General features: G+C 46.4%; 1 protein-coding gene across 3 annotated transcripts; it reads left to right on the forward strand.

Annotated features, from left to right (window-relative positions):
• Positions 1 to 8,201: 8,201 nt before the first annotated feature.
• LOC132581120 (zinc finger protein 436-like) lies at positions 8,202 to 21,486 on the forward strand. Of its 3 annotated transcripts, XM_060252203.1 has the most exons (4): positions 8,231 to 8,371; positions 10,131 to 10,185; positions 15,761 to 15,879; positions 20,121 to 21,486. In XM_060252203.1, exons 3-4 carry the CDS (start codon positions 15,804 to 15,806, stop codon positions 20,921 to 20,923), a joined length of 879 nt encoding a protein of 292 aa, XP_060108186.1. In that variant the 5' UTR covers positions 8,231 to 8,371; positions 10,131 to 10,185; positions 15,761 to 15,803; the 3' UTR covers positions 20,924 to 21,486. The 3 variants fall into 3 exon arrangements, with proteins under 3 accessions (XP_060108187.1, XP_060108186.1, XP_060108185.1); XM_060252204.1 differs by lacking the exon at positions 10,131 to 10,185 and having other exon boundaries at positions 8,202 to 8,371; XM_060252202.1 differs by lacking the exons at positions 8,231 to 8,371; positions 10,131 to 10,185 and having other exon boundaries at positions 15,760 to 15,879.
• The last annotated feature ends 1,496 nt before the right edge of the window (positions 21,487 to 22,982 follow it).

Here is a 22,982-nt window from a genome sequence, read left to right on the forward strand (position 1 = left end):
GGCTTGGAGCAGGGGTCACTGGGAATGTGTGAAGGGGAGGTATTTGTGAAGTTCCTGCACTGTGCAGGGGGTTGGATTAGATAACCCTGGAGGTCTCTTCCAATTCTATGATTTCATACCACATTATTCCCTAGTTCTATCTATGGGTGTGAATACTGAACAATGAAGAAAGCTGACAGAAAGAAAGTTGATTCCTTTGAAATATGGTGTTGGAGAAGAGTTTTGTGGATACCGAGGAGGACCACCAAAAAGTCAAATGAGTGTGTTGTAGGTCAAATAGAGCCCAAACTCTGCCTTGAAGCTAAAATGCCTAAACTGAGGCTATTGTACTTTGGTGACATCATAAGAAGATTCACTGCAAAAGACAGTCATGCTAGGAAAAGTTGGAGGCTGGAGGAAAAGAGGAAGTTCCCACACCAGATGGGTTGACTCAAGTAAAGAAAGACCTGAGCAAGGCTGTTAACAGCAGGACATTTTGCATTACATTAATTCATGGAGTTCCCATAAGTCAGAAGCAACTTGACAGCATGTCACACGCACCTATTGCCTGAAAAACGAAGGGGGTCCACTATGACTACCCAAAATGCTGTGGGGGAGGGGAAATGATGGAACTTTGTAAATGAACAAAAGCCGAGACAGGAGGGCATTGCGCAAAACTGGATGAAACCAGCTGGCTGGATCTACCCACTGAATTGAAAAAATTGCAGTCAACTTTGCCAGAATGGCTAACACATTTTAAATGTCTATATTCTTCTTTAGAGGAAACTGAGCAATCTTCATCCTCTCTTATGAAGGGTTAACTGTGAAGGAGCTAGAAAGGATTCTTAAATGTAAGCAGAGGGTTTTTTGTAGCAGGAACTCCTTTGCATATTAGGCTACATCCCCCTGATGCAGCCAATCCTCTAAGAGCTTACAGGGCTCTTAGTACAGGGCCTACTGTAAGCTCCAGGGGAATTGGCTAGATCAGGAGGGTGTAACCTAATATGCAAAGGAATTCCTGCTACAAAAAAAAGCCCTGAATGTAACGATGTGTTGCCGGCAGCCAAGATCAAGATAATTCATACCACACTATTCCCCATTACCAGGGCTTTTTATGCAGAAAAGGCCCAGCAGGAACTCATTTGCATAATAAGCCACACACCCTGACATCAGCATTGTTTCACATAGGGCTTTCACAGCAGGAACTCATTTGCATATCAGGCCACACCTCCTGGTGCCAAGCCAGCCGGAACTGCGTTTCTATGGGTTCCTGCTCAAAAAAAGCCCTGCCTATTACTATCTAAGGGTGTGCTGTGCACCTGTTATACAAATTGTAGCTGTGCGCCAATTTAAAGGGTAACATATAAATCCCTACAGGCAACTATCAAGTCACAACAGAAGTGCCCAGTTAAACCTTATGCCAGAAAAACAAACTCCTTGTTTTCAGAACCAGTGTAGTGTAGTGGTTAAGAGTGTTGAACTAGTATCTGGGAAATCTGGGTCCCAGTCCCCACTTGTGCCATAGAAGCTCTGTAAGTGACCTTGGGCCAGTCACATACTCTCAGCTTAACTTGTTTTACAGGGTTGTTGTGAAGATAAAGAGCCCTGGGGCCCAGAGTGTTAAAGCTGCAGTACTGCAGTCCTAAGCTCTGCTCACAAACTGAGTTTGATCCCGGTGGAAGCTGGGTTCAGGTAGCCAGCTCAAGGTTGACTCAGCCTTCCATCCTTCCGAGGTCGGTAAAATGAGTACCCAGCTTGCTGGGGGGAAAGTGTAGACTGAGGAAGGCAATGGCAAGCCACCCCGTAAAAAGTCTGCTGTGAAAACGTTGCGAAAGCAATGTCACTCCAGAGTCGGAAACAACTGGTGCTTGCACAAGGGACCTTTCCTTTTCCTGTGAAGACAAAATGAAGGAGAGGGGAATGAATAAGCCACTTCCAGTCTTGTCAGGGATGCTCTAATCTAGGCTGATCCTGCATTGAGCAGGGGGTTGGACTAGATGGCCTGTATGGTCCCTTCCAACTCTATGATTCTAGTTCATCTTACAAGCCTCCATCAGAAGCCAGTAGAGTAGCATGTCCCATTTAATGACCAAAGGCATGCAGGAATAAGAATATTTTGCATCACAAAGGAAGGGTTGACTATCAAAAGCTTATAACCCTGAACAATTGTTAGTCTCTAAGGCACTTGTTGTGTATGTGGACTAAGGTTATGCTAAAGGAAGGGTGTTCCTGCCTGGCTCATTGGAGCCTAAGGACTGAGCTTGTGGACTCGGGAACAATGGGCAGTGGGATCCAAATCCCTGCTGCCCTGCTCCAATCACAAGCCCCCTGCTGAATTGAATGATCCAATGGTGTCCTAGCACGGGAATCTTGATGTGTATATAGTTGGCCCCGTTAGCCCAGTCTTCATTCTCAGAGTTCAGTCACTACCATTCTGTACCAAATAAGAGAGCTTTGATTACAGCAACCTATACGGGATATCATAAATAGATCCCTACTGGAGGGGCATTTTCCATCAGCGCTCAAGGAGGCGGTGGTCCGTCCCCTCTTGAACAAAACAACGTTAGATCCGGCCGAATCGGCACACTATCGGCCGGTCTCGAATTTGCCCTTTTTGGGCAAACTTATTGAGAGGGCAGTGGCGTTGCAGCTACAGAGTTTCCTGGAGGATGCTTCTGTCCTTGACCCCTACCAGTCTGGTTTCCGCCCGGGCCATGGGACGGAGACGGTGCTGGTCGCCCTGGTGGATGACCTTCAGCGGCATCTGGATCAAGGCGGCTCGGCGGTGCTGATGTTGTTGGACCTATCGGCAGCGTTCGATACGGTCGACCATCGGCTTCTGGCGTGCCGCCTTGCCGACGCTGGGATTCAGGGGCTGGCCTTGCAATGGCTTTCCTCTTTCCTTGACGGTCGGGGACAAAGGGTGGCGATTGGGGAGGAACTGTCCCAGAGACACACGCTTGATTGCGGGGTGCCTCAAGGGGCGGTACTTTCCCCGATGTTATTCAACATCTATATGCGCTCCCTTGCCCAGATTGCCCGAAGGTATGGGCTGGGTTGTCATCAATATGCTGATGACACCCAGCTCTATCTGCTTATGGATGGCCGGCCTGCCTGCGCCCCAGAAAATCTGGACCGGGCGTTACAGGCAGTGGCTAGGTGGCTTAGGCTGAGCGGGCTGAAGCTGAATCCGGCGAAGACAGAGGTCCTTTGCTTGGGTTGCTGCGGCCCAGGAAGGGAAATCCCCCTGCCAGTTTTTGACGGCGCGCCGCTGACAGCGTCGGGCAGGGTCAAGAGCCTGGGGGTGCTATTGGAGCCTTCTCTGACGATGGAGGCTCAGATAGTGGCCACTGCCAAGTCCGCTTTTTTTCACCTTAGGCGGGCGAGACAGTTGGCCCCCTTCCTGGAGCGCGACGACCTAGCAACAGTGATTCATGCTACGGTCACCTCAAGGTTGGACTACTGTAATGCCCTCTACATGGGGCTACCCTTGTGCCGGACCCGGAAACTGCAGTTAGTGCAGAACGCTGCTGCCCGGCTGCTATTAGGGCTCCCAAGATGGGAACACATTCGGCCGGGGCTCCGGGATCTGCACTGGCTGCCAGTAATATTCCGAGTCCAGTACAAGGTGTTGGTCATTACCTTTAAAGCCCTATATGGCCTAGGACCTGCCTACCTTAGGGACCGTCTCTCCCCACACGTTCCCCAGAGAGTACTACGCTCCGGTTCACAAAGCCTACTGGTAGTCCCCGGGCCAAAGGAGGCCCGTCTAAAATCCACCAGGGATCGGGCCTTCTCAATAGCGGTACCTTATTGGTGGAACCAGCTGCCGGAGGAGGTGCGGGCCCTGCGGGACCTAGGGCAGTTCCGCAGGGCCTGTAAGACAGCCCTCTTCCGGCAGGCCTATAACACCTAACTGATAATGAGAACATCTCTAGATGGAACAAAAATGCTCTTATAGACCGCTGGTTTTATTTTATCTTGTTTTATTAACTATGGTTTTAATTGTACTTGTAAACGTTTTAAATTGAATTATATGAATTATTATGTTGTAAGCCGCCCTGAGACACTTCGGTGAGAAGGGCGGGATATAAGTCCATTAAATAAATAAATAAATCTCATCTCCTCCATGCACTGAACCCACTATATTATAGCACTACTGGATACTGCAAACCATCACAGCTACCCTCTGAAACTATTTGTGTCTGGAATCTTGCCAGTGAAGATGCTCTAGACACCTCCTATGGCAAACTGTTCCACAGGATAGAGGAAATCACAGAGAATGCTGTAGATCGGGGTGGCCGACGGTAGCGCTCCAGATGTTTTTTGCCTACAACTCCCATCAGCCCCAGCCAGCATGGCCAAGCAGATGCTCTGCCACTGAGCCACCGTCCCTCCCTTGTTGTAGGCAAAAAACATCTGGAGAGTTACCGTTGGCCACCCCTGCTGTAAATCTTATGAAAAGGGATTGCCAATAATACATCACTGTAGGTTGTCCTCAATTTAAATGTGGGCATTGTTGAATTAAATGTAAAAAAAAAATTTGCCTTGGAAACACAGAAGCTTTAGGCAGTATCCCCAATCCTCCACATTTCCCTGTTAAGGAGGAAATGCTGTTAACAAATTACAAAGATGATCTGACTCCAAAGGTAACAAGAGAAAGAATTTTTTCCTTACAAAAATAGAAGCACATCTTACATGACATATTCAGGTAGGTACATTTAACTTATTGTGAACAGATGAATTTCAAAAAGATTAACTTGCTACAGCTCCAAGCCCAGGTAAGGAAGAGAAGAGAGATCTGATATAAAACAGAAGGCAAGCAACAGTCAAACAGGCTCTTCATCTAACTGATGAGAGGTTGGGACCAACTGCCAAGTAAAATTCTCTTAACCCTTTCCCTCCCAGATCCTCTTGCATGCAGAGTTACAATGTCCAACAGGTTTCTATGGAGGGGGAATGTCATCCTCCAGGTGGGGTGTGGAGTTCTGCCAGAATTACTGGTGATCTCCAGACTACTTTCCCAGAAGGAAATGGCTGCTTTGGAGGGTAGACTATGGCAGGGGTAGGGAACCTTCACCCAAGGGCCTTGAGGTCACTTGGTGTGGCCCTTGGGGATTATTGGGGCAAACCGAGCCATGTGGCAGCCTCCCTGGGGCCTGGCTGGCCAGCAAGGATCTCTCGGTACTTCTTAAGGAGGAGCTGACAATCCTATGAATGATTCAGGTTTGCACAGCTTGCAGGAAGCCAGGAAGATGGGAGCCTTCCTAACGTGAGGCAGACCATTCCATAAGTGTCAGCCAGAATAGAGAATGCACGGGCAGGTTTTCATTTTGTGCACTTGCAGGGTAGCACCTGCAGAAGGCTCTGCTTGAACACTCTCTGGAGAGAGCTAGTTTGGTGTAGTGGTTCAGTGTGTGGCCTCTTATCTGGGAGAACCGGGTTTGATTCCCCACTCTTCCACTTGCAGCTTTTGGAATGGCCTTGGGTTAGCCATAGCTATAGCAGGAGTTGGCCTTGAAAGGGCAGCTACTGTGAGAGCTCTCTCAGCCCCACCCACTTTATAGGGTGTCTGTTGTGGGGGGAGAAGATATGGGAGATTGTAAGCCACTCTGAGTCTCTGATTCAGAGAGAAGGGCAGGGTATAAATTTGCAGTCTTCTTCTTTGTTGGAATGACAAAAAAGATTACACTTTTAAATGCTGGCCTGGACCCTACTATGCTACTCAGCAGAATTTGAAGCCTGAGAAGTCTTCCTCCACCTGAATTTTTCTTTGTGGATTTGCTGAGATGTAGAGTCCATGGCTTCAGAGCCAAACATAGCTTGGTACAGAACGATGCTTGTGTTATGCATTGCATCTCACTGGGATCTTGTTGCCTGAGTTTGAGACAGACACTCCTTGCAAACCAGGATCCTGAAGCCTGGAAGAACTGACCAATCAAGATGCTAGACATGTAACAACTTGTAACAAAGAGATGCAAATGAAGGTTTCTGGAGTAAGCCAATAGGAGTAACGGCAGCCAACTAAAGGGGGCATGTTTAACTCAGCCACAGTGTATATACTGAGTGAGTTGTCTGGGTTGTTGTGACTGTTTCTTCCTGCAATAAAGTGTCCTTGGTTAATTCAGAGCTGGCTGAAGTCACTTTACAATAGCTTGGCTCTTTAAAAAAGAAAATAAAACCTTAACATATATATTGGAGAAATGGGAGGGATATAAGAATAACTGGTATGTGAAGAGAACAGCTGGCCAAGATGAAGGGCTTCTTTAGAGATGCTTTACAAAGAGGGAAATGCTTGAAAGGAACAGTTGCCAATAATCCAAGTGTAGACAATGTGCAGATTTATGCCAGTGCACAAAAACAATTGCACAGGGTGTGCCTGTGTTTATTTATTGCTTATTGTGAGGCCTTTAGTGTGCTACTTCCGAATAAAGGACTTGCAACAACCAGTGTTTGAGCTATGGAAACTTTACAGATTATTATTTCACATGTCAATTATGGTCATGTTAAATTGTATATTTTCAGTTTTGCAGACTGTTTCTCTTATACTGGCTTTTAGTTTATTCTGATGATGGGGGAAAGGAGGGGGGAAGTACATTACAGTAGCTCAAAGTTGCCTGCAAGTTATTTGTTTAAGTGTAATAAATAATCTGATGTTTTCACTTACATAAAAAGGCAGTTTAACTATGGCGAAGAACTCCAAAACAAATTAAGGCCAATTATATTTATATGAAACAGATGCCATTGGAATAGAAATTTTGGCTGGAGTGCTCAGATGGATTTAAAACTTTCTGATTAATTCAAAAAGTGCTCCTCCATCAGCCAGGAAACCAGTTCTAAACCTTTTCATTTGTAATGCAAGTATTAACAAACACTGCTGAAGTTTTAGCAGCATTCCCCATTCTATCACTCAAAAAAGAAGTCCTCTTCTAATATAGTGCCTCCAGCGAGTACCTGGAGATCTCCCACTATTACAAATGATCTCCAGATGATCAAGATCAGCTTCCCTGGAGAAAATGGCCACTTTGGAGGGTGGCATTTATGGCATTGTGCCCTAACCCTGCTGAGGACCCTCCGCTCCCAAACCTCACCCTCCCCAGGCTCCACCCCCAAATCGCCAGGTATTTCCCAACCCAGAGCTGGCAACTCTGATGATTTCCCTAAGAATTAACACTTAATACCCATTAAGTTGCTTACTGGTCTGGAGAAGAATGCCTTATAAGATGTTATTTTCCAGGTGATATAATATTATCGATCTCCATGCCATAAAAGGCTTCAGCTTCCCATTTCCACACATTAAGTCTCAAGTAAATGATTTGAATTCTCAGCTTTCTATTTTTTAATTTTTTGGAAAAGCAAGTCTCTAGTCCTTTCCATTGCAGATATATATGCCCTTCCCCTTATATCTCTGCAAAAATGTTGAGGCTTGGTTTTATTTTGTTTTTTCGGTAAATAAAAGCTGGCAATTCAGAGAACCTGGTACACAGATTTATTATGACCTATTGATAAGGACTTCTTTGTAGCAGGGACTCCTTTGCATATTAGGCCACACACCCCTGATGTAGCCAATCCCCCTGGAGCTTCAGGAGGCCCTGTACCAAAAGCCCTGTAAGCTCTTGGAGGATTGGCTACATCAGTAGGGTGTGGCCTAATATGCAAAGGAGTTCCTGCAAAAAAAAAAGCCCTGGATATAGAGCCAATTTTTTTTTTTTAATGAAAGCCACCTGGCACTGATTTTCTCCAGGGGATCTGATCTCTGTGGTCTGGAAATGAACTGTAATTCCAGAGGATTCCCAGGTCCCACCTGGAGACTGGCATCCCTACCAGGCTCCCCCGACCCCCAATCTCCACGTTTTCCCCAACCCAGAGCTGGTACCCTTACCTGAGAACTAAGATATTTTACAATAGCAACCAGATTTTCCTGCGGGGACAAGCCAGTCCAGTTTTAAGCGGCAGCCGAAGCGCTATAACAGCACTCTAACCGCTATGCCACATGATCAGTGGAGACTGGAACCCGGCTCCCGTGATGGAACCGGTCGCTGCTCACCCTTTTTCCCTAAATCCACACACACCTTCCTCTGCTAGCACGACTCCTTCACCCTGCTCCTCCAGCGCCGCATTCTCTCTTGCAAGAAAGCAACTTTAGGCAGCAGCATCTTTGACCATAGAGCTACCATTTCCTAGCGATCACACCAGGAAATAACAGCCGAGGAGGAGGACTAGGGGATTAAATGAAACCTGGGACCTTCCTGTTCCCAGCAGCCCCCTGAGCTGAGAGTTGAGCTTTCTTGCAAAGGCTGTCGCCGTGGCTGAGCTTTCTTTCTTTGCCTGGGGGGCGGGGAAGAAATTAAACCCGAACCTAAAGCGGATCTCTTCTTCCTTCCTTCTGCAAGTGAGTTTTTTTTTTTTTTTTTAAATCTAGAGATCTGCGGGGATGGGAGAGGAGGAAAAAAGCATTGCCTGCAGGAAGTCATTTGCAAAACCGGATTGCTGCGTGGGGAACGGAACATCCAGTGACAATTCGGAGTAAAGTCGTCCCCGTTCTCTCCCCCCCGCCCCGCCTTTTGGCGAATGACTTTCCATTGCATTGCCAAAACTGGATGCAATGCAAGGAACTGCGGTGGTTTGTGACGGCTCCCTAAATGCCCATCGTGGGGGTTTCCCCCTCTCCCCCGGTGATAGTTTTATTCTTGTTTCTCATCGCGATGCCAACTGGGCGATTTGCTTTCTATTTTGGGGTGGTTGCAGAAAGCTGCCGGATTTGGAAGGCGTCTGCAGCTGTTTCGCTGCGGGGGTGGGGAATGATGGCTCCTTCTCTCCCCCCCACCCTGCCTTGACTTGCTGCCCCAGATGACATTGCTGGCTTCGCAAGATGGCCACCCCCCGCCCCCGGAGCGACAGAGCAGCTGTCACTGAAAAAGTTGTGTGGCTCTGCTGCGGGGTGCCTCGAATTAGAAAGGTCCGGGGGCTGAGCCCAGCAAGAATCAGGGGGTTATTTATCCTCCGGGGGCTGAGGTTGTGCAGCACCAATGACAGGCTGCGGGGAAGCACAGACTGGGTTTAGTTTTAGACGTCTCAATCTTTGGTTGAGAGTCTTTACAAGGACAATGGCCCTAGCTTTTGTACAGCTGCATTGGAAGGATGCGGTGGTTCACTGATAGAGGAAGTTGCCCCCGCTTCAGAGTATTTCTAAACTGGTCTTGGTGTGGAGTCTTATTTATTTACTTTATTTCTATCCTGCCTTTCTCCCCTGGGGGGACCTAAAGCGGCTTACGTTGCTCTCCTCTCTTTCATTTTATCCGCACAACAACCCTGTGAGGTAGGTGAGGCTGAGAGTGTGTGACTACCCCAAGGTCACCCAGCAAGCTTCCATGGCAGAGGGGGGATTCAAACCTGGCATTCCCAGATCCAAGTCCAACACTTTACCCACTACTACACCTGCTGGCTCTCAACTGTGTCCATATCATGCAAAAAGCTCCTTGTGAAAAGAAAGGCATGTATTGTACTGCTCCACTGAGCAAGGCTGGGAGCCTTCTAGATTAAAGGGTTCCTCCTCTAGCAGATCAGCCATTAAAGGTGGAAGAAGTTTTCTAATACATGCCAATTTGTGTGAGTTGCTAGAAAGGGTGAGACATCTGAGTAAACTTCAGAATTTGGACTTTCTGTTTTAAAATTTGTGTTTGGTGGGGGTGGAAAAGGGGTTTGGGGCAGGCAGCAAAGAGTAATAGCAAACATACTTTTCAAAATCCTTAAACTAATAAAGTTGTTCTATTGCTATAGCATACATAGTATTATTTATCTGTTTACTTCAGTTATATTCTGCCTTTCTCATTGAGACTGAAGGTGGATTACCGGGGGTGGGGGGAATGGTGTGATCAAATAGCATGAGAGTTCTAGTAAGCAATGCAACAGGACTAATGACAAAAATTAGAAACAGTACAAAAAAAAGTATCAGAGGTGACATACATCAACTGTTGCAGAAAAATGAAATTACAAAAGTGCAGAGATGAATAATGCTTACAATAAATAGTTAATATGTAGCATCCACAGTGGCAGAGATTACAGCCTTTCTGAATTGTTCAGTTGTATTATAGTCCTATTCCTTTTATAAAAATGTTTTCCTGAACAATTCTGTTTTGCATCGTTTGCAGGGTGACAGAACTTTGGGTGGCTTTCTGACCTTCTCAGGCAGGGGCATTTTGCAAGGTGAGGGTCATAATGGAAAGTGCACATGTATGGACAGCTATCTTGTGTATTTCCTTTGAGAAAATTAAATAACCATGTTAAAATAATAAGAATGTATAATGATTACCTATATACATTAACTAGGAATAAGGCCCATTGTGGAGAAAAAATACAATGGGCTCTAGAAAGAGGCTGTGGGTGAGTGCCCCCCCACTTCACCCCCCTCCACCTCAAGGGGAGCTGATCTCTGCCATCTAGACAGCAGTTGTAATTCTGAGTGATCTCCAGCCCTCACCTGGAGATTGGCAACAGTGGTTCCCCAGGAGGAAATGGCATTGTAACTGTCTGAGGTCCCATCCCTTCTCAAGCCCCACCCTCTCCAGGCTCTACCCCTTACATCTCCAGGAATTTCCTGAAGTTGGCAACCCTATTCCCTTCCCTTTATCTGCCCCTCTGACTTCAGCTTTCCATTGCCTTCCCCCTCCCTGCAGCCTCTACACAGGAAAAGGACAGTCTTTCTCCATAGTGGGAAGGACCAAAACAGCTGACATTATTATCCTCTCCCCCCCCCCACAGTTCTTCCAAAACTGTGAGGCAGGTTTGGCTGGAAGTCTGTGACTGGTCTGAAATCACCCAGTCAGCTTCCACAGCAAGAACCTGTGTCTGGCAGACCCTGCTCTGAAGCCCTAACTCCTATGCCTTCCTCAAACTCCACCATAGAATCTCCAGGAATTTCCCACCAACCTGGAACTGGCAGCCGTAGTCAGGACTGGCTCCAATGAGTTGCGCCTTTGCAGGGTGCACAGATACAGAGAGATACAGAGGAGACACAAAGAGAGACTGAAGTCCTCCACTTAAGACCAGCAATATTATCAGAGACAGACTGTTGGTCTGAAAGGTATCATTAAAGGCCTCTGAGTCAACCTGAGCCGGCTACCTGAACCAGCTTCCGCTGGGATCGAATCAGGTCGTGAGCAGAGGGTTCTGACTGCAGTACTGCAGCTTTACCACTCTGCACCACGGGGCTCTCTAATTCTATAGCTATCATGGTTTAATTTCAGTTTTTAACAGATCCCCATTATATTTTGTGATCTTGATGGTGTATTAATTCTTCCTTATTGAGCTTTTGGACCATCCATACTTTGCCGAAGTTAACCAGTGGCAATCATATTTTGTAGGAATAGTCACATGGGTAGCTTGATTTTTGGCCTCATTTCATGGTTTGGGGGCAGTGAAAACACTGAATGCTTATAAGTAGAGCTGCTTCCTGACTAAAGAATTCCTAGTAGTCTAATTGTGTGTTGTAATGGATTGAATGTTATGCACTAACATCTGAATAATAAAACAGCAGTTTTAATGGAAGAGCACACATTGTTTACAGATGTGTAGAAGAGGCATTCCTTCCTGTGTGTGAGATAGTGCCTAGCATTGGTAATTACTTGGATTTTTTTAAGTGGGTTGGTTATTAGATGGGAACGCTTATTTTTTGGTGCTCAAAAGGGTTTTAACTGAATAATCAACTAGCAGTACAGTCCTCTGCAGTTATTCCAGGCTATTGAAATTGCTGTGCTGTGCAAGGACTGGTGATATTAATGTTGTAACTCTAACTTGAATTAAGATTCACAGGGTTAGGATTTAGGAACCCATTGAGCTTGCTGGATATAAATGATGAGAGGAAATTCAAGGGGCTCAGCTCTTCCCAGCACAGAGATTTCAGGAGTGAGAACAAATTCATTTGCAGGATTTCTGCATGTCCTGTAAGGGGCACAGGATCCATGCAGGCAAGAAAAAATGGCAACCCACTGTTGGGACTGGCACATGGTAGCTACTGAGCACAAAACATCCCATGCTAAAGACTGCTTCCAATCAGTGTTCCCTTTAAGCTGAGTTAGTGTGAGTTGGCTCAGTTTTTCAGCTTCCGGTTCACATGTTTTTGTCTTACAATATTGGCTGTGCTAAACCAGTGCTCTGATTTGGTGTAAGGCAGCTTCATGTGGAAACTGAAAGAAAGCTTCAGGGTGTGGTTTTGAGTCCTGGCACTAATTCTATGAGCTGTTCTGAATTAAATCCTCATGAACATATGTTAGCAATTCTGAGGCACGTTGGCAGTGTCAAGCGAGAGGAGGAAGAAGCAGCTCTCTTGGTATGCAGTTAGAACTGTTCGATTCAAATTCAGTAGCACCTTAGAGACCAATGAGATTTGTATAAGCTTTTGAAGGGAATGATGACTCTTGAAATCTTATACCCCGAAAAGCTTGTTGATTTCGAAGGTGCTACTGAACTCAGATCGAACAGTTCTTTTACAAAATGTTTTCTTCCTGGCCACCTTGAGGCAGTCTTCTCCAAACAGTTGGTTAAATGGATATTTCCAAGCATGATCTAGACATCAAGTACCACAGAGGAGACAACTTCTTATGCGTGCGAGGAACCCCAATAAAATGTCAGATAAGCTTCCAAAGCCAGTGGTATTGAGGTCAGAGCATGGGTGGCCAAACTTGCTTAATGTAAGAGCCACATAGAATAAACATGAGATGTTTGACAGCGGAAGGAAGGAAGGAAGGAAGGAAGGAAGGAAGGAAGGAAGGAAGGAAGGAAGGAAGGAAGGAAGGTAAATTAGGAAGAGAGAGGTGGAAAGAAAGCAACTTTAAATCATCCTCCAAGCTGCCAGCCAGCTTGACTTGGAGAAGTGATTTAAAGAGTCAAGTTCCTTCTCCAAGCTGGCTGACAAGGTGGTGGGGTTTTCAAGAACCATACAACATGTGTGAAAGAGCCACTTGTGGCTCCCAAGCCATGGTTTGGCCACCCCAGGGTTAGAGCATCAGACCAGGATCTGGAGAACCAGGGTCAAATCACTGCTCTCCAATGGAAGCTTACTGGGTGGCTTGGGCCAGACACAGCCAGTATTCCCTCTGTGCTGAGTTAGCGTGAGTTAGCTCACACATTTTTCACCTTCATTTCACACATTTTTGTCTTAGCTCAGGAAAAATGGTCCCAAAGCACAATAATTTATGCAATAGCTCACAATTGTAATGCCAGTAGCTCACAACTTTAATACCAGAAGCTCACAAAGTAGAATTTTTGCTCACAAGACTTTGCAGCTTAGGGGGAACATTGGTCACAATCTAATTTACCTCACAAAGTGGTTGTTGTTGTGAGGCTAAACTGCAGGAGGGGAAACACTGTTGTAAGGCACTTTGAATAACCATTATGGAGAACAGCAAGGTATAAATTAAAACAGTTTCTCAGCTTGGTCATAGGAAGGTTGTGAAGGGTTCTGAACTGGATGATATTATACTATAGGTAAACTGAAATTCTCCTTGACTTTGATTTATTTAGTTAGGTCAAAGATTTGTCACTTGCCTGTTATCACAAGAGCTCTAGAGAGTCAGTTTCGTATAGTGGTTAAGAGCACTAATCTGGGAGAACTGGGTTTGATTCCCAACTTCTCCACATGCAGTTGCTGGTGTGATCTTGGGTCAGTCACAAGTTCTCTCAAGAGCAGTTCTCAAAATAGCTCTCTTGGCCCCACCTACCTCACAAGGTGTCTGTTGTGGGGAGAGGAAGGGAAGGAGACTCCGAGTGATGAACAGGGTATAAATTCAATCTCTTCTTCTACTGAGTCCCTGTTACAGGTGATGAAAGATGTCCGGTTAGTAACCAGTGCTACAGGGGAGAGAGGCTGCACATGTCGAAAATCTTTCTTTTCATAGTTGTTGAAAGTGAAATAGCTGAGTAATTCAGGCAAAATTTATAGCCCAAAGCTTGATGTTCCTTAATGAAGCTTGGATGTTAGCTGAGCATTCTACAGGCAGGCAGGTTTGCAATTACGGTTTTACAGCAAGACAGTGTTAATTATCAGAAGGGAATGCCTGTTCAAACCTTATTACTTTTTGTTTGGGCCCAGAAATAACAGGTCTGTTTCCCAAAAGAGAAGACAAACTATTTCATTTTCAAAAGAGGACCACTGGAGAGAGCTAATGAGGCTGTCTGGTTAGAAAGACAATTTGGTTTTGTTTTGAATAATACAGACATACAGAGATTTTCAGCAATAACTTTACACAGGAACAGGGCCTCAGAGGTGTTCTGACGTGCTGCTGCTTTAGAACTGTGTTAACGAAACCCATTGCCTTTAGCTTTCTTTGGATGTGTGTGGACACTTGAGCCTATGTTGTCTTTGAAATATAAAACATGGTAGCTGTCCTTCACCACGTGGTATCTAGAGATGCCAGCCTCCAGTTGGGACTTGGAGATCCCCTGAAATTTCAGCTCATTTCCAGACTACAGAGGTCAGTTCCCCTACAGAAAATGGATGCTTTAGAGGTGGACCTGTGGCATAGTTTCCCACTGAGGTCCGTGTCCTCCTCATGCTCCATCCCCAAATCTCCTGGAGTTTCCCAACTTGCATCTGAAGCAGAGAAATAACGAGGTCCGCATACACTTACTGGTTTGAAGCGAGGTTTACTTTATGGTACCATAAGCAGAACCCAGTCGGGCATGGGCCCCCAAAATGGCCGAGTTAAAATCATTCTACATACAGACAGTTTTATTCACACAGGCTTATCTGATTTCAAAGGGTCCTGCTTCCACTAAATTCCCCCTGGTAAAATTCCATGACTAAGTTTCCTTACTTATATAAAGCAAGTCTCCTGTAGGAGGCTGTTCCCTTATCTAATCTTACAGCTGGAGCTCACACCCGCTGGGCGGTAGAGTCAATTTCTAATGGCAGTTTTACAACAGACCCCTTACTTGAAGACAAAGCATATTTTTACTCAATATGACAAATATTGTTATTATTGGGGGTAAATTAATTATTCAGGGGCTGCTCCACATCAAGTAACCCTACCACCCTCCCCTGTCAGTGACCAGGGGAGACCTAGCAGTCCTAATGCTGTCAAAGTTGTAGCCACATTCCCTTAAGAGATCAGGGTTTAGAATGCTGCTAGGTTCCCATCCAGCCCTGGATTAGAACAGTTGTACTGTACAGGCTATGAGCGGGATATGGACTTATTTTGTAAGCTGGTTACTAGTAGTAAAGGGTGCCTCTGAACAAGAGCAGATTGGATATTAAATCACCACCAAGTAACTTTCACCCATTTGGGATTACAGGGCAGGTTTTTTCATATCAAAGGGTGAGTTCACACTACAGTAAATAATGTGTTTTGCAGCTGGATTTTTACTGTATAAGATTAGCAAAAATCCAATTGCAAAATATTATTTAGTGTAGTGTGAATGCATCCAAAGAATGTGGTTTCTAAGCCTTGAGCTCCGGTCCTCTGTACAGTGATTACCTTCTGTTAGAGGGAGACCGTGAGAGAGCAGGGTAAGGCCTCTTAGGGCTGGTTTCAGAGATAGCAGATCATGGAAGCTAGAGGGAGAGGCTTTGAGGCCTTGGAAGACAGTGGTCCTCTGACTTCATTTGTATAAATCAGGGGTGGCCAACGGTAGCTCTCCATGTGGTTTTTTGCCTACAACTCCCATCAGCCCCAGCCATTGGCCATGCTGGCTGGGGCTGATGGGAGATGTAGGCAAAAAAACATCTGGAGAGCTACCATTGGCCACCCTTGGTATAAATGCTTCATGATGTCTTGAATTTCAGCTCCAGCCAGCAGTAGGATTCCAGCTTGCAAAATTTTCCCACAATGGAGTGTGAAGACCCAGATATTGTGGAGATCCACGACTCGGATGATGGCGGGATCGTGAGGCAAGTCTACGTAGGTGAGAGCCTTGGTCCCGGTTGGATGGATCTTTTGATAAGTCTTCTCATGCCCTTGAGTTATGTGGTCCTCTCCTTAAAAGACAATAAATCTGTTTTGAACAGTGCATCCAGAAGGCACTTACCCCCACCCTTGGGTGAAATCCTACAAGCTACCTCACACACATGCCACATTCATTCCTATTTGCATGTAACCTGTCTCACAGAAATTGTTGCTTGTTGAGTTGCTGTTGTTAATAAGTGGTAGGGGAGGGTGTTTTCTGACAGAGCCCAGAGGAGCAGAGCTCTGGCTGGCCTGACCCACTATGTGACAGCCACATGCTCTCAGGCCAAGCAATGTGGCCTAATATGAAAGCACTGTTAATAAGGGTGCCGAGAAATCTTTTGCCCCCACAAAAGGAGAGAAATATTCATTTTACCTCAAGTCTACATGCACAGTTCTCCTGAGCAAGCCTCAGATTCAGCAGGAGCTCACAGGCGTGCAGCTCCTGAACCTTTCTGAGGGTTCTCCCTCTTCCTCCCCACCTACCTTGTCCATTGAATAGTAGGTGCAGCTGCATAACAATTCCTGGATTAGGAAAGCGGGCAGCCAGCCAGCCACCAGGAGCCACACCCCAGCAGCCCTCAATAACCCCTGGAGAAGCCCACACCACCCTTTCTCCACTTATGTGGTTTTGGGTGGCAGGTGGTTTGCTGACCTTTTGACCTTGGGGTGGGGGAATGGCCTAGCAGAGCCCTGGGTGAGCGAGGCCTGCTTAGGCTGGCTGGATCTCTAGCCAGCCCAAGAAGCCTTGCTCGCTCAGGGCTCCTTTCTTGCCTCGGGTTGCTTTTGGCTGAGTGGTGGCATATGCTATTGAGTTATGCTAATGAGCTCTACCACCTATTTTTCTTCAAAATGACCCCTGCACCTGAGTATGTGCAGGGGTGAATAGTTTACATTTCTTACTGATACTATCTCTCTTGGGAAGCCTGAAACACTTCAGCCCCTTTCTTACTAGTAGGCTTATCAGGAACGGTCCTGATAGATTCAGGTAGGTTAGTTGTGTTGGTCTGAAGCAGAACAAAGTTTGAGCCGGTGGCCCATTTAAGACTAACAAAGTTTGATTCAAGGTATAAGCTTTCGTGTGCATGAAAGCTTATACCTTGAATAAATCTTCGTTGGTCTTAAAGGTGCCACTGTATTCAAACTTTGTTCTTCCACTCCTGAGTATGTAATGCAATTTGGAGTCTGTCATTTTTCACTTATAAGCAGAGCTGTGCCTAAGACCTCAGTTCCACTGGAGCACAGGAAAAAAAAAGCACAGGGTTGGATCTAGACTAACTCACCCGTTCATGCAAGGGGCGCTTCTGTTTGTGCTTATCGCATGCTTCCCACTGTTCTCCCCCCCCCAAAAAAAGGGCCTTCAAGAACAGTATGAGAGGCAAATTGGGCATCTTCAGCAGGAAAGGAGGATGTGGAAATTACCTCACCGCTTTCCATTAGGAGAAAATTTAGTCTAGATCCAACCCATACTCAGATGAGTTTGTTGGGGTGCAAATTTCAGCTTCTTGTGGATCTCACTGGTTTTTAAAAATATGGTTTCTAGTTACTAGGGCTGCCGGTAGATACGTTTGAGAATCTTGCTGAAAGCTCAGAAGGAAGAGGAGTAGCTGAATAAAGCTCTTAAAAGACAAGGGCCACTGCAGATCTTTATGCCCTTCCCCAGAATATATAAGCATAATAAACCACCACCACCATGATGTTTATGTCATACTGTTAGTAATCAGGCAAATGTTGTTGGGTAGTTCTGCCACCTATGTCTGTAAGATTGTTTATTGTGCTGCTCCTGATTTTGTAATGCTTGCTTTTATGATATTATTTTAACTCTGTTTGGTTTTACTGTTTGATTTTACCGCTTGCGGGATAGGGCGGGATGTAAATCCAAAAATTTTAAATTAAATATTCAAATAACCCGTTACAATTAGGGCTTTTGCCCAAATAACAAAATCTGGCAACTCATTAAATCAGACATCAATTTGAGCATGTGAACAATAATTCAAAGGAGAAAAAAACCCACTTGTTTTTAAATGATGCAGTTATCAACGCAGAAGATGCGTCCCCCTTTCTTTTACCTGAGGGAGTGCTTCTTCTTAGATAATGTTTATCATTTTATGAAGAATATTTGCAAACACTTGTCAAAATTTTTTTTGAAAAATTGCTGCCACATTAGTTGATAAAAAATATGTATCTGAACCACTAAATATGGCAACCCCTCATTACATTATCCCCCTCCCCATTTGTATAAGGGTTGAACAATATTTGGATTTCATAAAGAGAATGTTTTTAATGTTTGTGGCTGAATTCATTTTCTCTTTGCTAAAGAGAGATGAGACATTACTAGATCTGTTTATATTGTCACTTATTCCCACAACCAAACCCAAGACACTCTGGAATGGAGGTTTCAGCATTGAAATATATATTGAACAAGCATATCCCCTACTTTCCAGAGCTATCACTCTGCTAGTTCTAACAGGAAAATGGGAAGCAGAATGACTGAAGTTAAACCAAGCTCACTTTGACCCATTGTGGAATGTTGTAGAAACTATTTATTGGATCCTCTGTATGCTTTAAACTTGTAGGCCCAGAAAAAGGGTTGAGTAATTTTTATCCATTCTCTTCTCTTACTGCAGCCCCTCTCCCCAACAAACATGATGTTCCTTGGGAGTCCACTGACCCATGTCTGATCATGCTGTTGTCACAACCAACCTATGGCAACCTCGACAAGGGGCTTTTGAGGCACGAGAAGCAGAGATCATTCGCCATTGCCTTCCTCTGCAGAATCTGCCTTGATTGATTTTCATCCATGCCCTAAGTTTCCAAGATCTGATGAGACTGGGCTGTATCATGCCACTTTCCTTCCCCCTACTTAACCCACAGGAGCACAACATTTCACAGAGAACTGCAGAAAGAGTAAGGAGGCACGGAAGCTATCAGTTATGAAGTGCAGCCCTACTCAGTTTGCAGAAGGCTCCAAGCTTGTGTATATTAGCAGCATGTGGATTGTACATTCAGCTGTTGGTACCAAAGTTGAATCCTGGGTACAACTTTGGTTTTTTTAGCACTGTGCTTAAAATTTACTGGGCTCCTTTGTGGAAGCTGTGTGGCAGAACTGAGCACTGACTTACAAAAGCCACCCATTTTGTTAGTCTTTCAGGTGCTACTGACTCTTGCTCTTTTCTGCTGTGACAGACTTTTGCTTGGAGAACCGGGGTTTGATGCCCCACTTCTCCTTCCCATGAAGCCTGCTGAATTACCTTGGGCCACTCACAGTTCTCTTAAGAAGACGACTGCAGATTTATACCCCACCCTTCTCTCTGAATCAGAGACTTAGAGTGGTTTACAATCTCTTATATCTTCTCCCCCAACAGACACCCTGTGAGGTGGGTGGGGCTGAGAGGGCCTCTCACAGCAGCTTTCAAGGACAACCTCTGTGATAGCTATGGCTAACCCAAGGCCACTCCAGCAGCTGCAACTGGAGGAGGTATCAAACCTGGTTCTCCTAGAAAAAAGTCCACACACTTAACCACTACACCAAACTGGCTCTCCTCAGCCCCACCCAACTCATAAGGCACCTGTGATGGGGAGGAGAAAAGAAGGTGATTGTAAGCCACTACAACCCCAGAGCCAATTTGGTGTAGTAGTTAAGAGCCATGGCCTCTTATTTGAAGAGATTGTACTTACACCCTGCCCTTCACTACCCGAAGAAGTCTCAGAGCAGTTTACAACCTCCTTTCCTTTCCCCTCCCCATCCTGAGGTAGTGAGGCTGAGAGAGCTCCCACAGACACTGTCCTTGAGAGGAAAAACTCTGTGAGAACTTGTGACCTTGACTTCCGGGCAAAGTCACATCAGCAGATGCATGTGGAAGAGTGGGGAATCAAACCTGGTTCTCCCAGATAAGAGTCCGCACACTTAGCCACTACACCAAATTGGCTCTCCAAACTGGTTCGGAGAACCAGATTTGATTCCCCACTCCTCCTCCACCTGAAGCCTTCCAGGTGACCTTGGGCGAGTCACAGTTCTCTCAGAACACTTTCAGCACCACCTACCTCACAAGGTGCCTGTTGTGAGGAGAGGAAGGGAAGGTGATTGTAAGCTGGTAGAGAAAAGCGGGGTATAAAACCAAGTCATCTTCATCTTCTGACCTGTAAGTCTTTTGAGTATTATCTGTAGCTGAACCATACAGGTCTTTTCCTCTCTTACAGCTGACAGAGATCTGGCAAGTGAGGGTGAAGATTTCCTGGAGCATAAACTCAGGCAGCCTGGCTGGAAGGCAGGTTCACAACAGGATGGGTCTGAAATGGAGCAGCAGCAGAGCCCACTACTGCCTAGTAGTTATGATGGTGAAGTGGCAGTCGCGACCACGATGGTCCAGCGTTCTGGCAAACAGCGCCCATTCATCTGCAACGAGTGCGGCAAGAGCTTCAGCCACTGGTCGAAGCTTCTGAGGCACCAGCGCACGCACACCGGAGAGCGCCCCAGCACCTGCTCCGACTGCGGCAAGAGCTTTTCACAGAACTCGCACCTGGTGCAGCACCGGCGCACCCACACAGGCGAGAAGCCCTACGTCTGCCGCGACTGCGGCAAGAGCTTCAGCTGGAGCTCCAACCTGATCCAGCACCAGCGCATCCACACGGGGGAGCGTCCGTACACCTGCGGGGACTGCGGTCGCAGCTTCACCCAGAGCAAGAACCTTGCTAAGCATCGGCGGACACACACGGGTGCACGGCCATTCCGCTGCCCTGAGTGCGGCCGTGGCTTCGCGCACACTGCCGGTCTGGTGAAACACCAGCGCCTGCGCCACGACAGTGACTCCCCCATCGGTCACCCTTGCCCAGAGTGCGGGCAGCGCTTCCGGGCCCCTTCTGAGGTAGAGCGTCACCGTGTCGCCCACCACGGCGTCGCCCCCTCAGAGCCCTTCATCTGTGTGGAGTGTGGAGAGTGTTTCTCTAAGAGCACCACGCTCATCCGCCACAAGAGAGTGCACAAGCCGATCTTTGTACACTGATCTCAGACTTCTGTGGGATGGGAAATTCTGACCAGGCACCCAGGCATGTAGCCTGGAGTCTTCAGACGGGAGTATGAGGAGACTCTTTTGACTCTAGTCCAGGTCTTTCTTGATCAAATCAAAGGCCCCAGGTGGGAGCGATGAGCAGACCTCATTGTCGTGAGGAGGAGGCTGGGCTAAGAGCATAGATGTTGCTCATGCAGTGGGAGAGACAGCTCGGAGCCCAGATGACTTGCCAGTGGGGCGAGATCAGTGTGGAGTATAATTCTCACTGACCTTCTGAGAGCCAGCAAGGCTTAGCCCTGTTGCTGTATATAATGTGGGGGATATTCTTTAGCTAGAAGCCATAGTAGGAATCTACAAGGGGTGGACGGGGAAGAGAGCCACTCTCTAAACAAAGTAATTGGACTTGAACTGGGCTCTGGAGGAAAACTGCTTCTTGGCCAGATTAGGGTGCTCTGAAAAAGTGGATTATTTGCTTCCAGGGCTGGGCACTTGGAGGGGGTGAGGAAGCAGCAGAGAGGGAAAGAGTCTTGTGAATAAACGTTTCCTGCCTCTCTCTATCTTGATGGGCTAGTCGTTCTCTCTCCCAGAAGCCATTTCCAGCTTCATAACTGTGTGTTCAAGGCCGGAGGGGGGGCGCGGTGGCCAAAGGCAGGGGAAAACTGATCAAATAATGAAGAGGTATTGAGTCAACATGGGGGGAAAGACTATTAAGAACTAGTAGAGTTAATACAGTACAAGAACTCGCGGACAGTCAATGAAATCAGTGAGCAGCAGGCTTAGAACTGCTAAAAGGAAGTACTTCTTCACCCCAAGAGTAATTAACATGGAGAATTCACTACCACAAGAAGTGGTGGCTGCAAGACAGACAGCTTCAAGAGGGGATTTGGATAAACATATGATGTAGAGGTGCATCTGTGGCTATTAGCCACAAGTTATAGAGGGAACACTCTAGGGCAGTGACTTCTGCATTCTTGGAGTTTGGGGTATGTGGAGGCTTCTGGAGTTCTGGCCCTGCTGGGGGGGGACCTCCTGATGGCTCCCAGGTTTTGGTCACCATGTGACATAGAGTGTTGGACCGGATGGGCCAGTGCCCTGATCTAACATGGCTTCTGTTCTTAAGAGGGTAGGAAGAAAGATGAGAGATGAACAGGCCCCAAAACCTCAAGCCCACAGGCTCTTATAAGCAGCATAGAGGATGGAAAACCTGCACGTATTAGCTTCTACGCTGTTTGGTTTTAAAGCTGCATCTAGTCCTCATGGCTGGGGAGACTGTCACAGGAAACACACAGAGTGCAAGACATGTATGTTGTCACAGCAACACCACCATCATTCTTTTCAGAGTAAAGACCTGATCGGAATTATGACAGTGGGGAGGCAACAAAGCAAAGGGTGAGAAAAGCATCATAAGGAATGAATTTAGGGCAAAAAAGTCATCTCCTTTCCAAATGAACTCATTTTGGACAGGCCTTGCAAGATGCATTAGTTTGGAAGGGATAAGAGCAACATGGATGTGTTCAGAGAGGGTGGTCCAAGCGAGGGACAGTGATGGTAAAACTGGAGGAGTCAAGCTAACAGACAGGGCTATAAAAGGAATGAGTAGGATAAGATCAGAAGAGAGCATTAGTGAGAAGGCCTAGGATTTGAGCAACAGGTGAGGTGGAACACTGGCATCAGCTGCCTGGAGGGAAGAAGGGCTCTATGACAATGGGAGATAATTTTTACTGCAGCTGAGGGGAAAGGCTGAATGCTTGCAGAGCTGTACGACTGGCTGGATTATTGTTAGGTTTGTGTCCACTGAAAGTGAGGGGAGTCAGGCCAGAGAAGGAAAAGGTGGAAGTCTGATGTGCCAATGTGTTGCTAAGGGACTCCTAGAAAGGGGTGAAAAGAGAAGCACATCTGGGGCAAGTCTGAAGTTCAGCCAAGGGCCCAAACAAGCTCACAGGCCTGGCTTGAAGAACTGCCATCTTGTTTTGGATCCTGTTATCTGATAATCTGGGGCAATGCTAACAATGATGGGTGTAGTAACAAGTATTTATTCATCCATCCACCTGTT

Source organism: Heteronotia binoei, chromosome 13 (assembly GCF_032191835.1).
Source record: "Heteronotia binoei isolate CCM8104 ecotype False Entrance Well chromosome 13, APGP_CSIRO_Hbin_v1, whole genome shotgun sequence".
Classification (NCBI taxonomy): domain Eukaryota; kingdom Metazoa; phylum Chordata; class Lepidosauria; order Squamata; family Gekkonidae; genus Heteronotia; species Heteronotia binoei.